The following is a 19,723-nucleotide window of genomic DNA, read 5'->3' on the forward strand; positions in this document are numbered from 1 at the left end:
GAACCTAAGGTCCCTCTTGGGCACTTAATCGGGGCATATAGTCATCCCCAAAGTATTTCTTTTTTTAAATGAAGATTTTGGATTTTCAGGGGTCAGAGACACTGTCCACCTATACGCATAGGCCTGATGCTTAGTTAGTGCCAACACTACAGGCTAGGATACCCAGTACAAGGAGGCAGTTCGGAGTATAGTGCAGTCGTAGAGCTTCAGTCTCTCTGGAACATACTCAACCATTTCATGACAGTTGGATGGTCTTGCTTTTCAATTTCTAATGTTTAGAGTAATGAGATTTAAAGCTCTATTGTTAAGTAATCTCAATGTGTAGGAAGGTGTAAACCTTGGTTTACATGTATGATGCCAGCCAGGAAACCTGTTGTGTAATTTATCACTACCAAGATCTTAACCTATTTTTTTAAACTTTTTTTTATCTGAATTATTTTGTATTTAAGTGTTTAAGTGCACCTCTTTTCCCCTTGATGTCTTGTAATAGGTTTTAAATAGTGTACATAACCTAACCTTAAATTTTAATTTATTAATACTTAATTTTAATACATTTATATAAATGTAATCGCTCCTCTTCTTCTTTACCTTCTTCTTGGCTCTTCTCTCTTCTGCTCCTGACTCTTCTCTCTGACCTTCCTCACTCCCCTCCACCTCTGTAACCCCCCCTCCCCAATCTTCCTATCTTTTCTTCCTAACTCCCAGCCACCTTTAACCCCCCCTCCCCTATCTTTTCTCCTCTCTACCTGACCCCCCCACCCTCCGCTTTCCCGCCGCCACCTCCTGCTCGCCCCCGCCCCCCCTGCTCCCTTTCGTCACCCCACTCCCGCCCCCAGCTGACCCCTCCTCCCCCCTCTTATGGCGGCCGCTGCGCGACAGAGTTAGCGACCCTTGACCCGAGGGTAGGTCGCTCCCCCGCCGCTGCAGCTCCACCAGCCCAGGCTCCTGAAACCTCCAAGCAACTCCTGCTAAAATACAGTAAATACCACCCCCCCATACCCCCCCGCCCAGCCCCTCGCCCTGCCCTACTCACCCCTTCTCCTGCTTCTTTCTTCACCTTTGATCTTCTTCTGAGCTCTTCATCTGTATTCTTCATCTCTGTTCTTCTTTTCTTCCCTGCACCCCGTCCTGCGTGTTCTTTCTTCTGTCTTCATCTGTCTTCTTCTTCTGTATACTTCATCTGTGTTTCTTCCTTCTCTTCTGCACCGCGACCTGCGTGTGCTTTCTTCTTCTTTGTCCTTCTTCTGTGTTCTTCATCTGTACTCTTCTTCTTTGTACTTCATCTGTGTTCTTCTTCTGTGTACTTTGTATCCTCTGCTTCTCAGGGCTCTCCTCTTCTGCCGGACTCCTCTTCCTCGACTCTTCTCTCCTCCTCTTCTTTACCCTTCTTCTTGGATCTTCTCTCCTCTGTTCTTCTGCTCTGGACTCCTCGCTCCTCTTCTTCTTTACCTTCTCCCTGGCTCTTCTCTCTTCTGCTCCTCTCCTTCTTTACCTTCTTCTTGGCTCTTCTCTCTTCTGTTCTTCTGCTCCTCTTCTTTACCTTCTTCTTGGCTCTTCTCTCTTCGGTTCTTCTGCTCCTCTTCTTCTTGGCTCTTCTCTCCTGTTCTTCTGCTCCTCGCTCTTCTTCTTTACCTTCTTCTTGGCTCTTCTCTCTTCTGTTCTTCTGCTCCTCTTCTTTACCTTCTTCTTGGCTCTTTTCTGTTCTTCTGCTCCTCTTCTTCTTTACCTTCTCCCTGGCTCTTCTCTCTTCTCTCTTCTGCTCCTCTTCTTCTTTACCTTCTTCTTGGCACTTCTCTCTTCGGTTCTTCTGCTCCTCCTCTTCTTTACCTTTTTCTTGGCTCTTCTCTCTTCTGTTCTTCTGATCCTCGCTCCTCTTCTTCTTTACCTTCTTCTTGGCTCTTCTCTCTTCTGTTCTTCTGCTCCTCGCTCCTCTTCTTCTTTACCCTCTTCTGGGCTCTTCTCTCTTCTGCTCCTGACTCTTCTCTCTGACCTTCCTCACTCCCCTCCACCTTTGTAACCCCCCCTCCCCTATCTTCCTATCTTTTCTTCCTAACTCACTGCCACCTTTAACCCCACCTCCCCTATCTTTTCTCCTCTCTACCTGACCCCCCCACCCTCCGCTTTCCCGCCGCCACCTCCTGCTCGCCCCGCCCCCCCTGCTCCCATTCGTTGCCCCACTCCCGCCCACAGCTGACCCCTCCTCCCCCCCCTCCTCCCTCTTATGGCGGCCGCTGTGCGGCCGCGCCGAAGGCAAGCCAGTCTGCGCCCGTCCACGCCTGGACCGCGCCCAGCGCCACAACCCCTGGCCACCAGCACTCCCAAACCCCGCAGCACCGCTACGACCCGGCCACCCTTCACGCCCTCAACCCGGGGCGCTCCAGTACCTGCTTCCAAGCCAACCCGAAACATACCCACGGACCCTTCGTATGTCACACCTGCAAACTCACCTTCCACCGCGAAAACACCACGCCTGCCAGCCCACGCGCTAACAACCACCTCAAATGCATCCTGATCAACGCACGCTCGGTCCACAAGCACGCCGTTGAACTTTGGGACCTCCTGGAATCCACAGCACCGGACGTCGCCTTCATCACTGAGACCTGGATGAACGCCTCCTCGGCCCCCGACATCGCCATAGCCATCCCCGAAGGCTACAAGATTTCCAGGAAAGACCGCACCAACCAAGCAGGAGGAGGAATCGCCATCGTCTTCAAGGACTCCATCAACGTCGCCACCTCCACCGAAGACACCCGCTCGCCGCCGAACACCTTCACTTCCAGATCCACACAGACCCCAGGACCACCCTCAGAGGAACTCTCATCTACCGACCCCCTGGACCCCGTGCCCTCTTCAGCGACTCTATCTCCGACTTCATCTCCCCGCACGCCCTTGCCTGACTACATCCTCCTCGGGGACCTCAACTTCCACCTGGAACAGAACAACGACCCCAACACCACCGCCCTGCTCGACAACCTCGCCAACCTCGGCCTCAAGCAACTGGTGAACACCCCCACCCACATCGCCGGACACGCGCTCGACCCCATCTTCTCCGCCAGCAACCATGTATCCTTCAGCCACTCCTCCGCTATACACTGGACCGACCACAGAAGTGTCCACTTCACCTTCCGACGCGAGACTCGCCACCTCCGCACACAACCCATCCCACGTCGACAGTGGAACAACATCCCCGAGGAACAGCTTCTCTCAACGACAACCAACCCACCTTCCCCTCCGACCCCAACGACGCAGCCCTCAGCCTCACGAATTGGATCACCAACTGCGCAGACAACCTCGCTCCCCTCAGACGCCTCCCAAGACAGACCAACACCAAAAAACCTCTCTGGTTCACCGACACCCTTAAGGAATCAAAGAAAACCTGCCGCAAGGACCACACCGCAGAGAACATGACTGCCCTCAAGAACGCTACCCGCGAACACCACCAACTGATCCGTGCCGCCAAAAGAAATTTCTTCACAGACAGACTGGACAAAAACAGCCACAACAGCAGAGAACTCTTCAACGTCGTAAAAGAGCTCTCCAACCCTAACGCCAACGCCATCACGCCCTCACAAGACCTATGCAACTCCCTCGCCACCTTCTTCCATCGTAAGATCACCGACCTACACGACAGCTTCGGACACCAGACCCAGCCAACCACCACAGAACCTACAACCCCAGCCATCACCCTAAACGCCTGGACTCGCATCAACACGGAAGAGACCAAAGCCACCATCAACTCCATCCACTCCGGTGCCCCCTTGGACCCCTGCCCACACTTCATCTTCAACAAAGCCGACAACATCATCGCCCCGCACCTCCAGACCATCATCAACAGCTCGTTTTCGTCTGCTACCTTCCCAGAGAGCTGGACACACGCTGAAGTCAACGCCCTACTGAAAAAACCTACGGCGGACCCAAGCGACCTGAAGAACTTCCGCCCCATCTCGCTCCTCCCCTTCCCTGCCAAAGTCATAGAGAAGACAGTCAACAAGCAACTTTCCAACTTCCTTGAAGACAACAGCCTACTCGACCCCTCTCAGTCCGGATTCCGAGCCAATCACAGCACAGAAACCGCCCTCATCTCAGTCACAGACGACATCAGAACCCTGATGGACAACGGAGAAACAGTCGCCCTCATCCTCCTCGACCTGTCGGCTGCCTTCGACACCGTCTGTCACCGCACCCTAATAACCCGCCTCTGCTCCACCGGGATCCAAGGACAGGCCCTGGACTGGATCACCTCCTTCCTCTCCAACCGCTCCCAAAGAGTCTACCTCCCACCTTTCCGCTCAGACCCCACCGAGATCATCTGCGGCGTCCCACAAGGCTCCTCGCTCAGCCCGACTCTCTTCAATGTCTACATGAGCCCCCTCGCCGACAACGTACGCAAACACAGCATCATCACCTCCTACGCCGACGACACTCAACTGATACTTTCCCTCACCAAGGACCCGACCAGCGGCAAGACCAACCTGCAAGATGGAATGAAAGACGTCGCAGATTGGATGAAACTCAGCTGTCTGAAACTGAACTCAGACAAAACGGAAGTCCTCATCCTCGGAAACACCCCGACCACCTGGGACGTCTCCTGGTGGCCCACGGCCCTTGGCACCGCACCGACCCCCTCAGACCATGCACACAACCTCGGTTTCATCCTGGACCCACTTCTCACCATGACCAAACAAGTCAACGCCGTATCATCCTCCTGCTTCCTCACCCTCCACTAGGTTGCTCCGAAAGATCTTCCGTTGGATCCCCGCCGACACCAGAAAGACCGTGACCCACGCCCTCGTCACGAGCCGCCTGGACTACGGCAACACCCTATACGCAGGAACCACCGCTAAACTCCAGAAACGTACGCAACGAATTCAAAACGCCTCCGCCCGCCTCATCCTCAACATACCCCGCAACAGCCACATCTCCGCCCACCTGAGACACCTGCACTGGCTTCCCGTCAACAAAAGGATCACCTTCCGACTCCTCACCCACCCACACAAAGCCTTCCACAACAAGGGACCCGAATACCTCAACCGCCGCCTCAGCTTCTACACACCCACCCGTCCTCTTTGCTCCGCCAACCTCGCTCTCGCTGCCGTCCCTCGCATCCGCCGCACCACGGCGGGTGGGAGGTCCTTCTCCTACCTGGCGGCCAAGACATGGAACTCCCTCCCCACCATCCTCAGGACCACCCAGGACCACTCTGCTTTCCGGAGACTACTCAAGACCTGGCTCTTCGAGCAGCAGTAACCCCCTCCCCCTAGCGCCTTGAGACCCGCACGGGTGAGTAGCGCGCTTTATAAATGTTTATGATTTGATTTGATTTGAATGTATCCAATTACCTGAATCTTATTTTATGCTTTAGCAAAGGTAAAATTACATTTTAATAACACCTCTAATCTTTGCTCTAGTCCATGAAATTATTTTCATCGGCTAGCCTTTAGGTCTCAGTGCATTTTATATACGCATTCCTTATTTATTATAGTTATGTTAACTTTTTAAGATTTACAATATTCATTTATAATGAGTAATTTATGCCCCCTTTCCGCACTTCCCCTTTTTACGTTTTAGATCACTGGATAATTATTTGTACACGTCTTTGAGAAAATCGTTACACAGAAATCACAATAAACAGGATAAAATGTTTATGTGATTCTGTCTTGGAGAGAGAGGGGAGCACAACAACCACATTGTAAATAGCAGATGAGTCTGATGTCATATCACCGTCTATGGTCCTTTATGTGGAATTAGTTGGGGCGTATCCGAAAGGAGATTATGATCTCATTACATAGTCAAAGAGCAGAGTGAGGAAATGGATGTTTCCGACCTCTCAGTAACTGTTGACCTCATCTGCAAAGATGCAGAGAACATTCCTGGCAAAGATTAGCTTCAAGTTGAATGTTTTATAGCTTTTTCTCTAAAATATCTCGAGATTAGGCTGCTGCAGGTTTATGAAGAACCACTAATTCGCAGTCAACTCCATGAACCTATGAATGAGGGTCTAATGTTAGTGGCTGCCAAATCAGATAGGCATCTGGCCGATTTTAAATTGTATTGCTCTTAGTCTAATCCTACTAATTGAGTCTGAGGCAGAAAACATATTGCGCATCATACTGGAGCAGAAACAACCCTGGCAAAATACCAACATAAACCTATATAGGCTGATCCATGTCAAATATTTCAGATATTATTAAGCTGAATAATGAAGTGATCTTGCTTGATATTGATATTGAAAATGACTGACACTGCATTAGGAGTTCCTATTCACTTAGAGGTGGTTTGGAATTACTCCATACTTTCAGAAGACTTGTTTATTCAAAGTCAAGTGCAAGGGTGAGGATTGGCCAAGAAATCAGACAGCTGGGCCTGAGAGGACCTATTCAAGGATCCCTCTCACATCCATCCAATTTGTATAGGCCATTGATCCCAAGGCTAATATATATAGAACACATGCAAGGGTCGATATATTGCAACTAGGGACATAGTACACAAGTCCACACACGTGAATGACACCTCAGTTCACCAGAGGTGCAATTCATGATCTGTACCATGCATTTTGAAATTACTCAGAGTATGATTGCCATTTGGGTCCAAGTCACAGCTGTTTCTATTAGGTGCAAAGCAGGTTCATTAGCTGATATCCTGGAATTGTCTCCAATGGCAGGTGAGAGAACTCAAATGCTTGGGTATGTGGATGGCACTGAGGGAGGATATCAATTTAGAATCAGATGTGGTACGAGTGCTGACTGGAATCAGTCTTTCTATGTGCCAATTATGGGAAGAACAGCACTAGGTAAAATGTTGATTCCCCCACATGTCTGTCTTTATTTTTTTTAAAGAGTGTTTTAGCCTGTTGCCAAGGCAAAGTTTCAGGGAACTTGATGGCCTTCTGACCTCCTTAATCTCTTCATGGAACTGGAGACGTTGAAGTTACCATATGAGCCAGGAGTATTAAATGTTCCAGTATGAAATGCTGTGATTTGGTGCAGCATCTTCACCACACAGTTCAGTGGCTTGAAATCACCAATGGAATCCGATTTGCTGGGGAATGCCATGAGACAATGGCTCTCTTAAGCCCAATGATCAGGGTTCCCAGAATTCCCCACCTGGTGAGCTTAATGTGCAGAATAAGGGAACTAGCAACTTAAGTCACCAAAAATGCAATAGCTTTGGCCAATGACACCCGCTAGGATAACTGAGATTTATGTGCACTGTCTAAATATGCTGAGAAATATGGATGAATGAAGGGTGGTTACTTGATGATAGATTATCTATATAATGTTAACAGATTAAGATCCTTTCAGACTACTAGAACGCATTTTTTGTGTGTATGTCATATAGTTCACTTTCTATAAAGGGCACCCCATCTTACTGTGGGAGGATATCCCGGCCGACTTTCAAAAACTAGTGTATTCCCTGAGGTTGCATGTTGGTGTCGGTGGACTACTGTCTTCCCTGTACAGAGCACCCTGGGAAATATGACCAACCGTGCCACTATAGGTGAGGATTAAGAGGGAATTGGACTGTGTGTATTATATGGGTGACAGAGGCATCGTGCTGTGATTTAGACAGTGTTAAGTAATGCCCTTTTTCGTACTAGAGAAATTACACGTTAAGGAACCACTGATTATAGTGAAGTTTATGAAGTTAAATAAAATTTTGCTAAACGGATTAAGTCATTTCTAATCCCAGGATTGGGGAACATTTACTCTTGCATACTGACTTACTACAACTGCAATCTGTTGGTGAGTTGTACAAAAGGATGACTCGTGAAAAAGGTGAAACAAATCCACGCTAGGTGGGATTTCGGGTGCGGGGGAACAACATGTGAAAGGACTATGTGAACCACCCATATTTTATAGACTGGGGTGGGAAGGGAATTTGCAATAAGAAAAATGATCCTGTGGGGAAAAATGTTTTTGCACTTCTCATATATATGGCACAATAACTGCAGTGGATTGCGAGCAATACAGAAAACCCATTCTACTAAACACAGTGGACAATCATGTCTGGAAACGTACAATTTGCGCAAGAATGTCCCATGAAGAAACAAAAATGTGTAAATCTATGCAAAAGTAACTGTACTTGATAATTCATATATACTTATTTTCCTCGGCCCCTTATGCGGGTGCCTCATGTCTGCCAAAATGGGATCACTTGTTAACTGGCTGAAAAATCAGTAACAATCACTATGTTAAAATATATTTACTCAAGAGAAAAAGGATAACCCTGTCGACAACTGACTTACCGTTACTGTGAGTGAATAGCATTTGCCCCTGTTAAATTAATGCTGTTTATCACAAGTGAAACGGAAAGGGTCTTTTTCACTCAATAATATCCTAGACACAGAGGATAAGCAATAACTATTATTAAACAAATACACGTGAGCCTAGTATTTATCAGTTTATTATGTGATGCGTCGTCCTTGCGCTGCTTAAAAGTACAAACTATTCTTAGAAGTGAGTACCTTCTAACTAGGTCATGGACCAGAGCTTCTAAGGTAAAAACAAAACTTTGTACATGCGAATTTAAATTATGAATTGTTGAAGGAGTTACTAAATCAAGGAATGCCAACCACAGCAGCCGATGATTCGCCAAATCTCTTGCTATAACGCTCAGCAGTTTTCCAGGTTGAGTGCTGCTGCATGCATCACTAAAGTATTTACTACAGCCGTAATACTATTTTGCTACCTTAAACAGGAAGTGTAATTGTTATCCAATTTAATGGACTCAGTTTATAATCCTCAGACGGATTAAAGGCAAGTTTGGTCCTGCCGGAAATCGTAAACGGCGCATGTTTAACTGAGCAAGCCAAAAATGAAGATGTGTTGCTTTAATGGGCAGTCTCATTACCTACTTAAGTGTCCAAAGTGTTACAGGGGATCCCGCACGCCATATACACATCATACATTAGTATGTTGAGGCATGGCAACTAGCACTGCTACTAAACTATGTCAATCTGTAGAAATTCTACAATAAATACCATTCCCATCTCAAATCCTCGAAGCTAAAGTTAAAATGTAAGGACGCGACACAGACACAATTACCGTAATACTGTAAGATGGGCATGTTCCACAGTAGCAGTGCTCGTTCTCCAGCTTTCATGACCTCACCCCCACACAGAATTCAAATTGAAATGTCAATGTAGAACCAGTAAGGTCTGTGTACAGGAGAGCAGAAGCAAAACAAGTAGCATATTGCATGTCTTTATGGTGACCAAGCGCAACAAGTAGATATAAATATTTTACCCCAAGTTTTGGCATGACCGATCTCCTGAGGCGACCAATTTTGGACCAATGAGGAACTTTGCATACGCTGATTCTCTGGAGCATGACTTCAAGGTCAAATCCATAAATATCATGACCCTGTAAATTGAAGACAATGACAGAATGAAGTTCAATCAAGTGGACTGACATTTGGAACCACGTTTTGTTAAATGTTGCTTCAGAAAGGAAGTTGTTGTGAGAATACTCGTCTCCACTGATGTACCTGGAAGTATATATATATATATATTTTTTTTATTTTTTTTAAAACATTGTCATGATAAAGACGTTTTCATGACAGTGGCAACTACAATGGTGCATTATAGATGACACAGCAACATACGTTCATGACAGAAGGACGGTGGAAACTACAGTGGTACATTGTAGGTGACTCAGCAACTCGAACCACATGTTGGAATTCCTAGTACTTGCCTACAGCTACGCTCCACAGGGCAGGTACCAGGAATACTCCGATATATCTCCTTAGCCTGAGCACGTTGTCTGCTGTCCTTAAAGAGGTGGGTGGGAGAAGCCAGGAATTCACAAGTGGTTGGTTGGCTTTGTGCTAAGCAGTAATTGTCTGATGGACCATGGTCAATAATTCTTCGTAACAAGTCACTATAGCTTTTGGCAAGGCTGTGCACACAAATTTAGACCTGGGGATGGGGAGGGTGGTGGAGGGCAAGTGGAGTCTCACAGCTTGACCCTAAAGCGTTTAAATAAAAAAATGGAACTTCTACATTCATTGGTGAGCTTAGGTGCATTGGTGTTGATAGTTGAGTGGATTCATTTGAGAAGGATTCACTGAGTGGATAAAGGAGTGTATTGACGGGTGAAAGGGCTACTGAGTGAAGTGGTTAATGAACAAGTTACTTATTTTCAGTAATGCCTAACCTGATAGTGCGTCTATCTAGCCACAGATTCCTTAACTTAGAATAGTCCCCAGGTGTCAGACCAGATCTGGAAAATCTTGAGCAGTACCCTTCCAAGATGGTAAGTGGCATTAAACTGGTCCATGTCGTAGGCATTGTTCACGCCTGATATGAGGTGTGTGTTGCCCATATGGGTGCCACGCCAGAGTACCAACAATGTTCCTTTTTGTGAATGTTTCTGGGCCAGAAGCAGTGAGCCGTGTCAGAAGGCAAATCAAACAGTGTGCAAAGTCTGAGGGTCTGCAAGGACCTATTTAGGTGGAAAAGTCCAGTTCACAGAAAGCGAATTAATCTTTAAGTAAGCAATCTGAGGCGAGACAGTGTCTCTACAAGAAAGGCATTACCAAAGGTAAGTAACTTGTTCATCTGATAGAGACTTCTAAGCACAGAGTTCTTAAATTCAGATAGATACCAAAGCAATACCTCCCCAGAGGTGGGCCCGGGAACTGCCTCAGACATGACACACCTGATTTTTAAGGCAGCAGTGTCAGTTACATGTGTAAAATGATGCCCAAGTAGCAGCCTAACTGATGTCCAGGACGTGAAATCCACAAGTTAATGCAGTAAACGCAGCTTTGGCTCTGGAGGAATGAACCTGCAAGCCCTCAGGGGATGGTTTCTCGGCTAATGCATACCAGAACTTAATGTAGAATACAATTCATCTTCGTTCAGTGAAGCCCCACAGAGCTGATCGTCCACCCAGTGTTCTTAGGAGCAATCAATGTAAAATGACAGTGGCCTTTTAGGGTCCATGTAGTGAAGCCTCTCTTCCTCCCCGGAAGGGTGAGGCAGAGCAAAGAAAGTCAGCAGCATGACTTTTTGGCTGATATGGAAAGGGGTCACCACCTTCGGCAGAAAAGAGCCATGGGTTCAGAGACCAGTTTGCCTGCAAAGAAGCTGGTGTTAAAAGAAAAAAGCCTGTAACTCGCCGACCCCCTTAGCTGATGGGATGGCCACTAAGAAGACTTTCTTCATAGTCAGAGATTGTAGAGGACAGCTGTGCATGGGTTCAAAGTGGGCACATATCAAAAAGGTCAAACAGGCTAAAACTAAATTAAGATCCCATAGGAGCATAACAAAAGGTTTAGGAAGAAATATGTGCTGAAGACATTTCAGAAAACTGCTAGACTTAAACAGAGAAGGGTTGGTCGAGCAACCATCAAAGTTGAGATGGCTCAAAGATAACCCTTAACTGTGCCAAGGGCAAGGCCTTGCAGGCTAAGGACAAAAACAACACTTAGGACAAGGGTCCAGAGAGTGAGTCAGTGTTTTTCTCCTTGCACCAAGCCACAAACTTGAGCCAACAGCAGGATTATAAGTTTTTGCTGAGGGACACCTGGCTGCAAATATGACCTCTCAGACATCAGGAGGGAGATCGAAGTAAACCGTAGCCGCTATCTCCAAGGATGAAGGTGGAAAGTGGGCTGGTTCAGGTGTAGAACTCTCCCCTGTTGCTGTAACAGGAGATCCTCCCAAAGGGGAAGCCCGGTCGGTGGACAGATGCACATGCTCAAGTGTTCCTAATATTGTACCCATCTTGCCCTGACTGAAGTCACCAGCTTGACATGTGCCCGATCAATTCTTACAATTTTCCAGAACTCTGGGGAGAAGAGATATCTGTGGAAAGGAGTACAAGTCCCATAATCCAGTCTAGCCAGAATCAATTTCCAAGCAACAACAACTTTGGAAACTCCAGCGCACAGAAATGCTGACATGGCATGTTCTCAGCAGTGGTGAATAGATTGAACCAAGGTACTCCCAAGTCCTGAAAGAGACCATCAGCTACTGCCAGGTTCAGACCCCATTTGTGGTCCATGGAGCGTCAAAGGCTGAGTTAATCTGCCCTGCTGTTTACAGATTCTGCAAGTTGCTGCACGACCAGGAAAATGCCCTGAAGGTCCAGCCATGTCCAGCGGTGCAGAGCCTTCAGGCACAGGGTCCAAGACCACACTCCGCTCTGCTTGTTGCAGTAACACATGACAGTAGTATTGTCCATGAACATTTGGACCAGCTTCCCTTTGACTGAGAGCAGGAAAGCTTTCAAGTCCAAGTGAATTCCCCTCAGCTCCAGAAAACTAATGTAGAACGATAACTGACCTCATCCTCTTCCAGATGGCCACCCCATCCCAGAAGCGATGCATACGTCACCACTGTCAGCTCTGGGTGGGGAATGGAGAGGAGTCTGCCGCTGACCCAACTGCAGTCCATTAACCACCAGTGTAGTCTTTCCCAGTCTCCTTTGAAATCTGGACCAGGTTGGGCCCACTGGGACTTGGAATCCCACTGCACAGCTCACATATGCTATTGAGCGTGCTTTATCAGCAGGAGGGCATCAGACACAGTAGGCTCATCGAAATTAAGACTGAGGTTGAAACATCTGGATCATTGCCGAATGTCTTGGACTCTCAGCTGCAGGGGATAGGTGAGGAATTGCACCTAGTTCAGAATGCCTCAGATGAAAGGGAGTGTAAAACGTATTAAGGTGTAACTTCAGCATGTTGATAGTGAACCCCAGCGAGTGCAGAAGGCTCAGCATAGTTTGGAGGTGGGTGAAAACTGCCTGGGGCGCATCTGCCTTCAACAGCCAGTCGTTGTAATAGGGGAGCCATTTACCGTGACTTGGTCTAGCTCTTCCACAACAAGCTATTGCCATCTTTTCTGCTCAGGCGCTATACCAAAGTTCTTGATTTATTCTGTTTTTGAATTTATTACTAGCATAGTCAAACAGAGAGGCTTGGCTTTTCATGCCAAACAAAGGCACGCACAAATGAATGCACATAATATTTGCACGACATTTCAGCATGCCTTTCGATGCCTTTTCTACTTGTGCCCCGTTGTATTCTTAAAGCTTGTGAGGCCGTGCAGTAAGCTACAAAAATATCTTCTGCAATAGTGTGCTTATCTGTTGCATGCATTAGCAACATAAGGCTAGACCTAATGACTTTACAAGTGCTCTAGCTAGTAGACACGCGTTTATGCTGTTACAAATGAACACTGATACTGTCACTTTTTAATTAACTTCACAAGCCTCACAAATCTTGCAAAGTTTTATTTGTTTTTTTAAACAAAAAAAGCCTACTAAATTGAGGATGTACCAAACACTAACACCTCCGTGAAATCAGCTCATTAATTCCCATTGATAGAATGGATTCTCAAAAAATAGCACAAGGCATAATACTTATTGAAACTTGCCCCTTACTGCACCATACTGCCCCATCTCAGTTGCAGCAGCCACAGGTCTGATTTTGATGAGTGTCATACTGTATGGAAGGAGGGAGTGTGTATATGGAAAGAGTAGAGACTTACGATAAAGGGAAAACGAGTGAGAAAGCTCAAGGGGTGGGGGGGGGAGACAAATGAAGTAAGACAAAATTGAGAAAAATATTTGGGATTAGACCGAGTTGGACAGAAAATTGAGGGATATAATCCACACGAACAGAAGAGCGTGAGAAAGATTAAGAGATTAAAAGACCATGGGACAAGGAAGGGAACTGTGAAAGAATGAGAAGAGACTAGGAAACAATGAGAATAGAAAGACAAAAAAAAAAAAGATAAAATGAGATGCTGCACTACATTGAAAAAGAAGAAGAAAATTAAGAGAAAGTGCAAGAAATCAAGATAAAATAAAATATCTTGGAACGATAAACGCTATTGAGTTAGATGACGAGAAGGGGAAGAAATGGAAAGAGGAATATAGATATACATGGTAAGAGAAGAAACCAGATACAGAAATAAAGTAGGAGACAGAAAGGTTAAGATTAGATTTACAGAGATGGACGATTCACTCTACAGGGATTAAGTTGATTTTAAATCTCCAATAACCACAGTGCTTAATTTGTGCTTAATGTTTCCAGAGCTGAGCACCGGCACTTGTTTTTGAGGGCCGGCGCTTATTCTTCTGCCTCCAGCATTTGCTGCGAGCAAAAGACACACATGAGAAAGACGGAGGAAGAGAAAAACGAAAAAGCGTCACAAAGGTAGGAAGCGGAAAGCTGCCAGAGTGAGCTGAAGGGGCCGGGAGTGGCGTTAAATGTATTGAAGAGGCCAGAGATGGCTTCAGGATTACGCTGCCTCAGTATTCCGTGTTCGCATATTTAAATGCAGCAACCGCGTGTTTAAGAGGAGGGCTTTGGGCACCGGCACATATTTATTTACAAATTAAGCACTGAATAACCATCGCCATTTTCTGGAACCACGAGGAACGGGGATAAGTGTGGGGATGAGGAACAAGCAGCATTCCACAGTACTACCCAGCTAGCCAGTTTTAAGTAGTGCTCACCAGAAGCCAGCATGGGAAGAAGGAAAAGGAGAGTGCAAATGCTGAACAATGAAGCTGTTGCATTAAGAAGGCTGCTTATCATTTACAAGGCTTGGGACTACTACAAAAGAGAAATAAATGGGAGCCCGTCGGTCTAGAAGTGCCAAATACTACAAAGGGCTTCATGCAATTTGCTGGAAGTTTCAACAGATCAATGATGCAGCTATGACAAAGGTGCACTAAGTTGTCAAAAGGATTGAACATTATAATGCCTGTGCACAGGCTAATGGGAAAGATGACGTAGGTTAGAAGTGATATTAAGTTGGTGCGTACTGTAGTGTGACAGCTAAAAATAAAAGCAGCCAGAGGGAAACACTTCCCAATATGCAATACAGCCAACACAGCAGCATTAAGATGCATTAGCCATAAATAAAAACCTGAACAATACACAGTGAGGGTCCCCTCTTGTAGAACCATGTATAAATTAGTACAATAGATGAATCATATAGAACATAATATCGTAAAAGTCCATGTCTCATAGAGCAAGTTCTAGAGTCCACTGATGAGTCCAAAATGTATTGGAAAAATTCAGATCAAAGGTAGATTGTACATCCAGCCAACACGTGTTTCGTCTTGGGAAATGTTTACATCCCTTACGACTTCTTCAGGGCTAGAAATCATAAAGATAACACACGAGTTAAGATCAATACACTCAATCGCCCAATTCACATCAATTGTGTGACAAAACCAAAGGGAGGAATAAGTAGTCCTAATACCACCTCATAAAAGTGAGAGGAAAGAGGTCAACAACCAACTCCAACTAAAAGACACTTACTAAAACACCTGTGAGTGATAAGAAAGCACAAGCTTCCAGCATGCTTAACTACGCGTGAAAAACCAGAGTCAATAAACACCAGAGACAATCCCCTGCAACCCATAGTGTGTAAGAGTATCCAAAGAGGGATTAATTATACTCAAATACCTTTTTAATCCACCACATTTTAGAGACAAATAGTCATCAACTTGTATCCAATCCAATATGTACTTCAAACGTAACTGATATCCAATCTATACTTCAAATCTAATGTAAAGAAAAGGGGAAAGTATATATATTTCAACAAACTAATAATTTGTAAAGGCAACAAGTTTTATCTCTTATTTATTCAAAATGTACAATGACAGACATGATCCATATCAATGAGGTCTATTCAGAGATCCATACTTCAATACCAAAAATACCCCATAAATTGTAATAAAAGGGCACGAAAAATAACCTCCGAAGTTCCGATAATGTCTCGACTTGGAAAATTAAACTAGTGACATAATATGTATAAGCGTACCAAGATCATTGCACCATTGAAATTGACTTACCTCAAATTGTTGAGACGACAAATAAGTATTAAAAAGAGCGGCGTCTTCAAGTACGGACGCCTAGCGTGTACGCTGAACGCGCACACCCGAACCCGGAAGTTAAATACACTTCCGGGTTCGGCGTTCAGATTAAACGGGGCACCAATATCGAAGACGGCCAGCCAATGCGCCCAACATTGTAGTAGAATCAAAATTCAGTAATTAATACTACTGATAGTAAGATCGATAAAAAGAAAAGGGGGGAGAAAAGAAAAAGGTTTTATACCTAATCATTATTCCATTAATAAAATATTGGCCTGTAGTAATAGTGCCAGTAATAGCTAGTTTACTCTATTTCACTTACATTGATGATTTAATTTAATGTGTATTGTCTAGCCATCTGTATAGTAGTTGATCATTTTATCGTTAAGTGCTTTTTCACTTATGATTAGGTATAAAACCTTTTTCTTTTCTCCCCCCTTTTCTTTTTATCGATCTTACTATCAGTAGTGTTAATTACTGAATTTTGATTCTACTACAATGTTGGGCGCATTGGCTGGCCGTCTTCGATGTTGGTGCCCCGTTTAATCTGAACGCCGAACCCGGAAGTGTATTTAACTTCCGGGTTCGGGTGTGCGTGTTCAGCGTACACGCTAGGCGTCCGTACTTGAAGACGCCGCTCTTTTTAATACTTATTTGTCGTCTCAACAATTTGGGGTAAGTCAATTTCAATGGTGCAATGATCTTGGTACGCTTATACATATTATGTCACTAGTTTAATTTTCCAAGTCGAGACATTATCGGAACTTCGGAGGTTATTTTTCGTGCCCTTTTATTACAATTTATGGGGTATTTTTGTTATTGAAGTATGGATCTCTGAATAGACCTCATTGATATGGATCATGTCTGTCATTGTACATTTTGAATAAATAAGAGATAAAACTTGTTGCCTTTACGAATTATTAGTTTGTTGAAATATATATACTTTCCCCTTTTCTTTACATTAGATTTGAAGTATAGATTGGATATCAGTTACGTTTGAAGTACATATTGGATTGGATACAAGTTGATGACTATTTGTCTCTAAAATGTGGTGGATTTACAAGGTATTTGAGTATAATTAATCCCTCTTTGGATACTCTTACACACTATGGGTTGCAGGGGATTGTCTCTGGTGTTTATTGACTCTGGCTTTTCACGCGTAGTTAAGCATGCTGGAAGCTTGTGCTTTCTTATCACTCACAGGTGTTTTAGTAAGTGTCTTTTAGTTGGAGTTTGTTGTTGACCTCTTTCCTCTCACTTTTATGAGGTGGTATTAGGACTACTTATTCCTCCCTTTGGTTTTGTCACACAATTGATGTGAATTGGGCGATTGAGTGTATTGATCTTAACTCGTGTGTTATCTTTATGATTTCTAGCCCTGAAGAAGTCGTAAGGGATGTAAACATTTCCCAAGACGAAACACGTGTTGGCTGGATGTACAATCTACCTTTGATGTTCTGAATTTTTCCAATAAATTTTGGACTCATCAGTTGACTCTAGAACTTGCTCTATGAGACATGGACTTTTATGATATTATGTTCTATATGATTCATCTATCGTACTAATTTATACATGGTTCTACAAGAGGGGACCCTCACTGTGTATTGTTTTTGTCTTGAGGTTGTGTATACCTCTAAGGGTAGGGTGTTTCCCTTGTGTGGTTTCCCTGTCATAATACATAGGGTAGTTTGACACCCTGAGCGCCATATCTCCTCACTGTGCACCCCATTAACTTTTTCATAAATAAAAACCTGTGCTGTTTTTATAATCAGTGTTCTAGTTAATGCATTATCTTAACAGAAGAGGCATACTCGGTCAGTGTGCTGAGGGTGCGATTAGACACGATGCAGTCACTCATGGTGAAGACAGCCAGTGGCTGAAGTGGGTAGACCCTTTGCTGTATACTCTGGTGGCAGGAGCGAAATCTGAATGTTAGCTGAACAGACCAATGGGTAAAGACAACTGACCCAAAGACGAGAGAGAGATACAGAGATATAGACAAAGAGAGAGGTAGATACATTTTGCATGCAATTCTCTAAAAGAACTAAGGAATCAAGCACTGAGTGTAATTAATCAATCCACTGACTGATTAAATTTGGAGGAAAGAAACGTATACAATAGACAGTGACGACTAGGGCCTTTTTACAGCACCACAGGTCAAATATCAACTCAGTTCGATATAGATTTATCTATAGTTATATCCAGAGATATAGATTTATCTATAGATATAGGCTAGCAAGACAGCTAAAGTGGTCTAAGAAAAACCTAAACATGACTGAGAGATAAGATTAACAATGCACTTTAGAGCAAATGATGAAGGATAACATATTGGAAGGTTTTAGGGAGCTATTCCTAAAAGCATTTGTGCAACGACCACAACATACAAGCTACCATTTACACCTCAAACTGAAAGGGTAATGTCAATCTTTTATTCAAAAACGCTGTAAACTTGTAATGGGGGTACATCATCTGTCTGCCAATATCATAATTGAACACTTACCACAATAACATCCGGGTCAACTTTGTGGATCTTTGCAAGGAAGAATCCCAATAAGGTTCTCTCTGTTAGGGCAATCTCGATGTTTGCATTCTAATAAAAAGAGAGAAAAATGTGTGAGTATGTGAGGCCAAAGTTAAGTATTCTTGTGTTCACTGTGCAGTAAAGTTTACCATTAAACCTGCTTAAATTGACATGCTAGAAAGTGTAACGGGCCCTCACTGTTGCCTCAAAGGGCCTATTTCATTTTCAAGTTTGGAAAATAGACACGAGCTCAACGCGAGCATTTGTTTAAGCTAATTTTCCTTCAAAGGCGCGATTATGGTACGTACATACACACATACACACACACACCTACACACCTACCGAAACACTTAAATACTTAGTGGCACAACGCCGTCCAGAAACTTCTAAATCAAAATTCTTGTATTCTGCTGGAAAGAAGACTAATCGAATTGCTTCAGTGGTAGCATGGGAATCAAAATGCATTAATTTCTACCAAGAAAAGTTTACAATTCAACAAGATTGAGGATGAGATTGCAGGATACAAGTACTAAATAATCTAAAGATGCTACACACACTGGGCATCTACTCGCTTTTTCAGATTTAGTCCGTGCTTTCAACTACCACGTGGTTTCAGCTCACCAAGCTCTTACAAAGGACTTTTTAGGAATATTAATGATAAACCTAAGAACGCTAGAAATGAGCAAAACAAAATCAGGCAAAACTAGATTTTGTTGTTAGATCCATCATAAACAAATATCTGATCACAGGCAGTCAATATTTAACATCAAGAACTAATTTAGAACAATGAGTTAAGTACAGTTTGATTTCTATGTTTTTAATTAAGTTGTCTGAGGCAAAATTGTTCGACTTCTTAATGGGCTTTTTGGTTGGTAGTTAAACATATTTTGGCCCAGATGTGGGAGAAAGTGATTTTAGTGACCATTTCTGGCCCAGTCAAACCTATCAGGCCGTTTCTGATCAAGGTGTAGATCAAGTGCGTGGCACTAACCTTAGGTCCTGTATATCAGCTCTCCCTCTTTACAAGGCGTTTGTCTCAGGCAAGCCGAGGAATATCAGTGCTGCTGAATGGGTACCAAATCAAAGGATGGCAGATGTAATAAACTCCATCTATATGCCCTGTAAAAATCCCAAGATTTTCACCCGCTCGATTTGGATCGCAGCAGAGACTGAGGCCTGTTAAAAAGTTTGCTGAGAAGCAGAAAGACTATGGCTACCAAGGACACAGCATCATACTGAGCAGCATAATTCTTCTGGGGCCCATAAACCAACCACCCTTTCTCTCTTCTATACCAGCATGAGACGTGGATAGGTTTCTTGGACATTCAGCGACCTACAGTGGAGAAATGCAGCAGAAGTT

The 19,723-nt window shown here is 44.4% G+C and overlaps 1 protein-coding gene across 1 annotated transcript in view; it reads right to left on the reverse strand.

Moving 5' to 3' along the window:
- The window catches only part of POLA1 (DNA polymerase alpha 1, catalytic subunit), a 1,729,782-nt gene that overhangs the window by 1,419,549 nt on the left and 290,510 nt on the right, over positions 1–19,723 (reverse strand). The window contains exons 18-19 of the mRNA XM_069204808.1: positions 18,343–18,432; positions 9,246–9,362 (exon numbers count right to left, since the gene is read on the reverse strand). Of these exons, the coding sequence (XP_069060909.1) occupies positions 9,246–9,362; positions 18,343–18,432 (207 nt within the window). The remainder of the gene's footprint in view (positions 1–9,245; positions 9,363–18,342; positions 18,433–19,723) is intronic.

Source organism: Pleurodeles waltl, chromosome 8 (assembly GCF_031143425.1).
Source record: "Pleurodeles waltl isolate 20211129_DDA chromosome 8, aPleWal1.hap1.20221129, whole genome shotgun sequence".
In the NCBI taxonomy this organism is placed as follows: Eukaryota; Metazoa; Chordata; class Amphibia; order Caudata; family Salamandridae; genus Pleurodeles; species Pleurodeles waltl.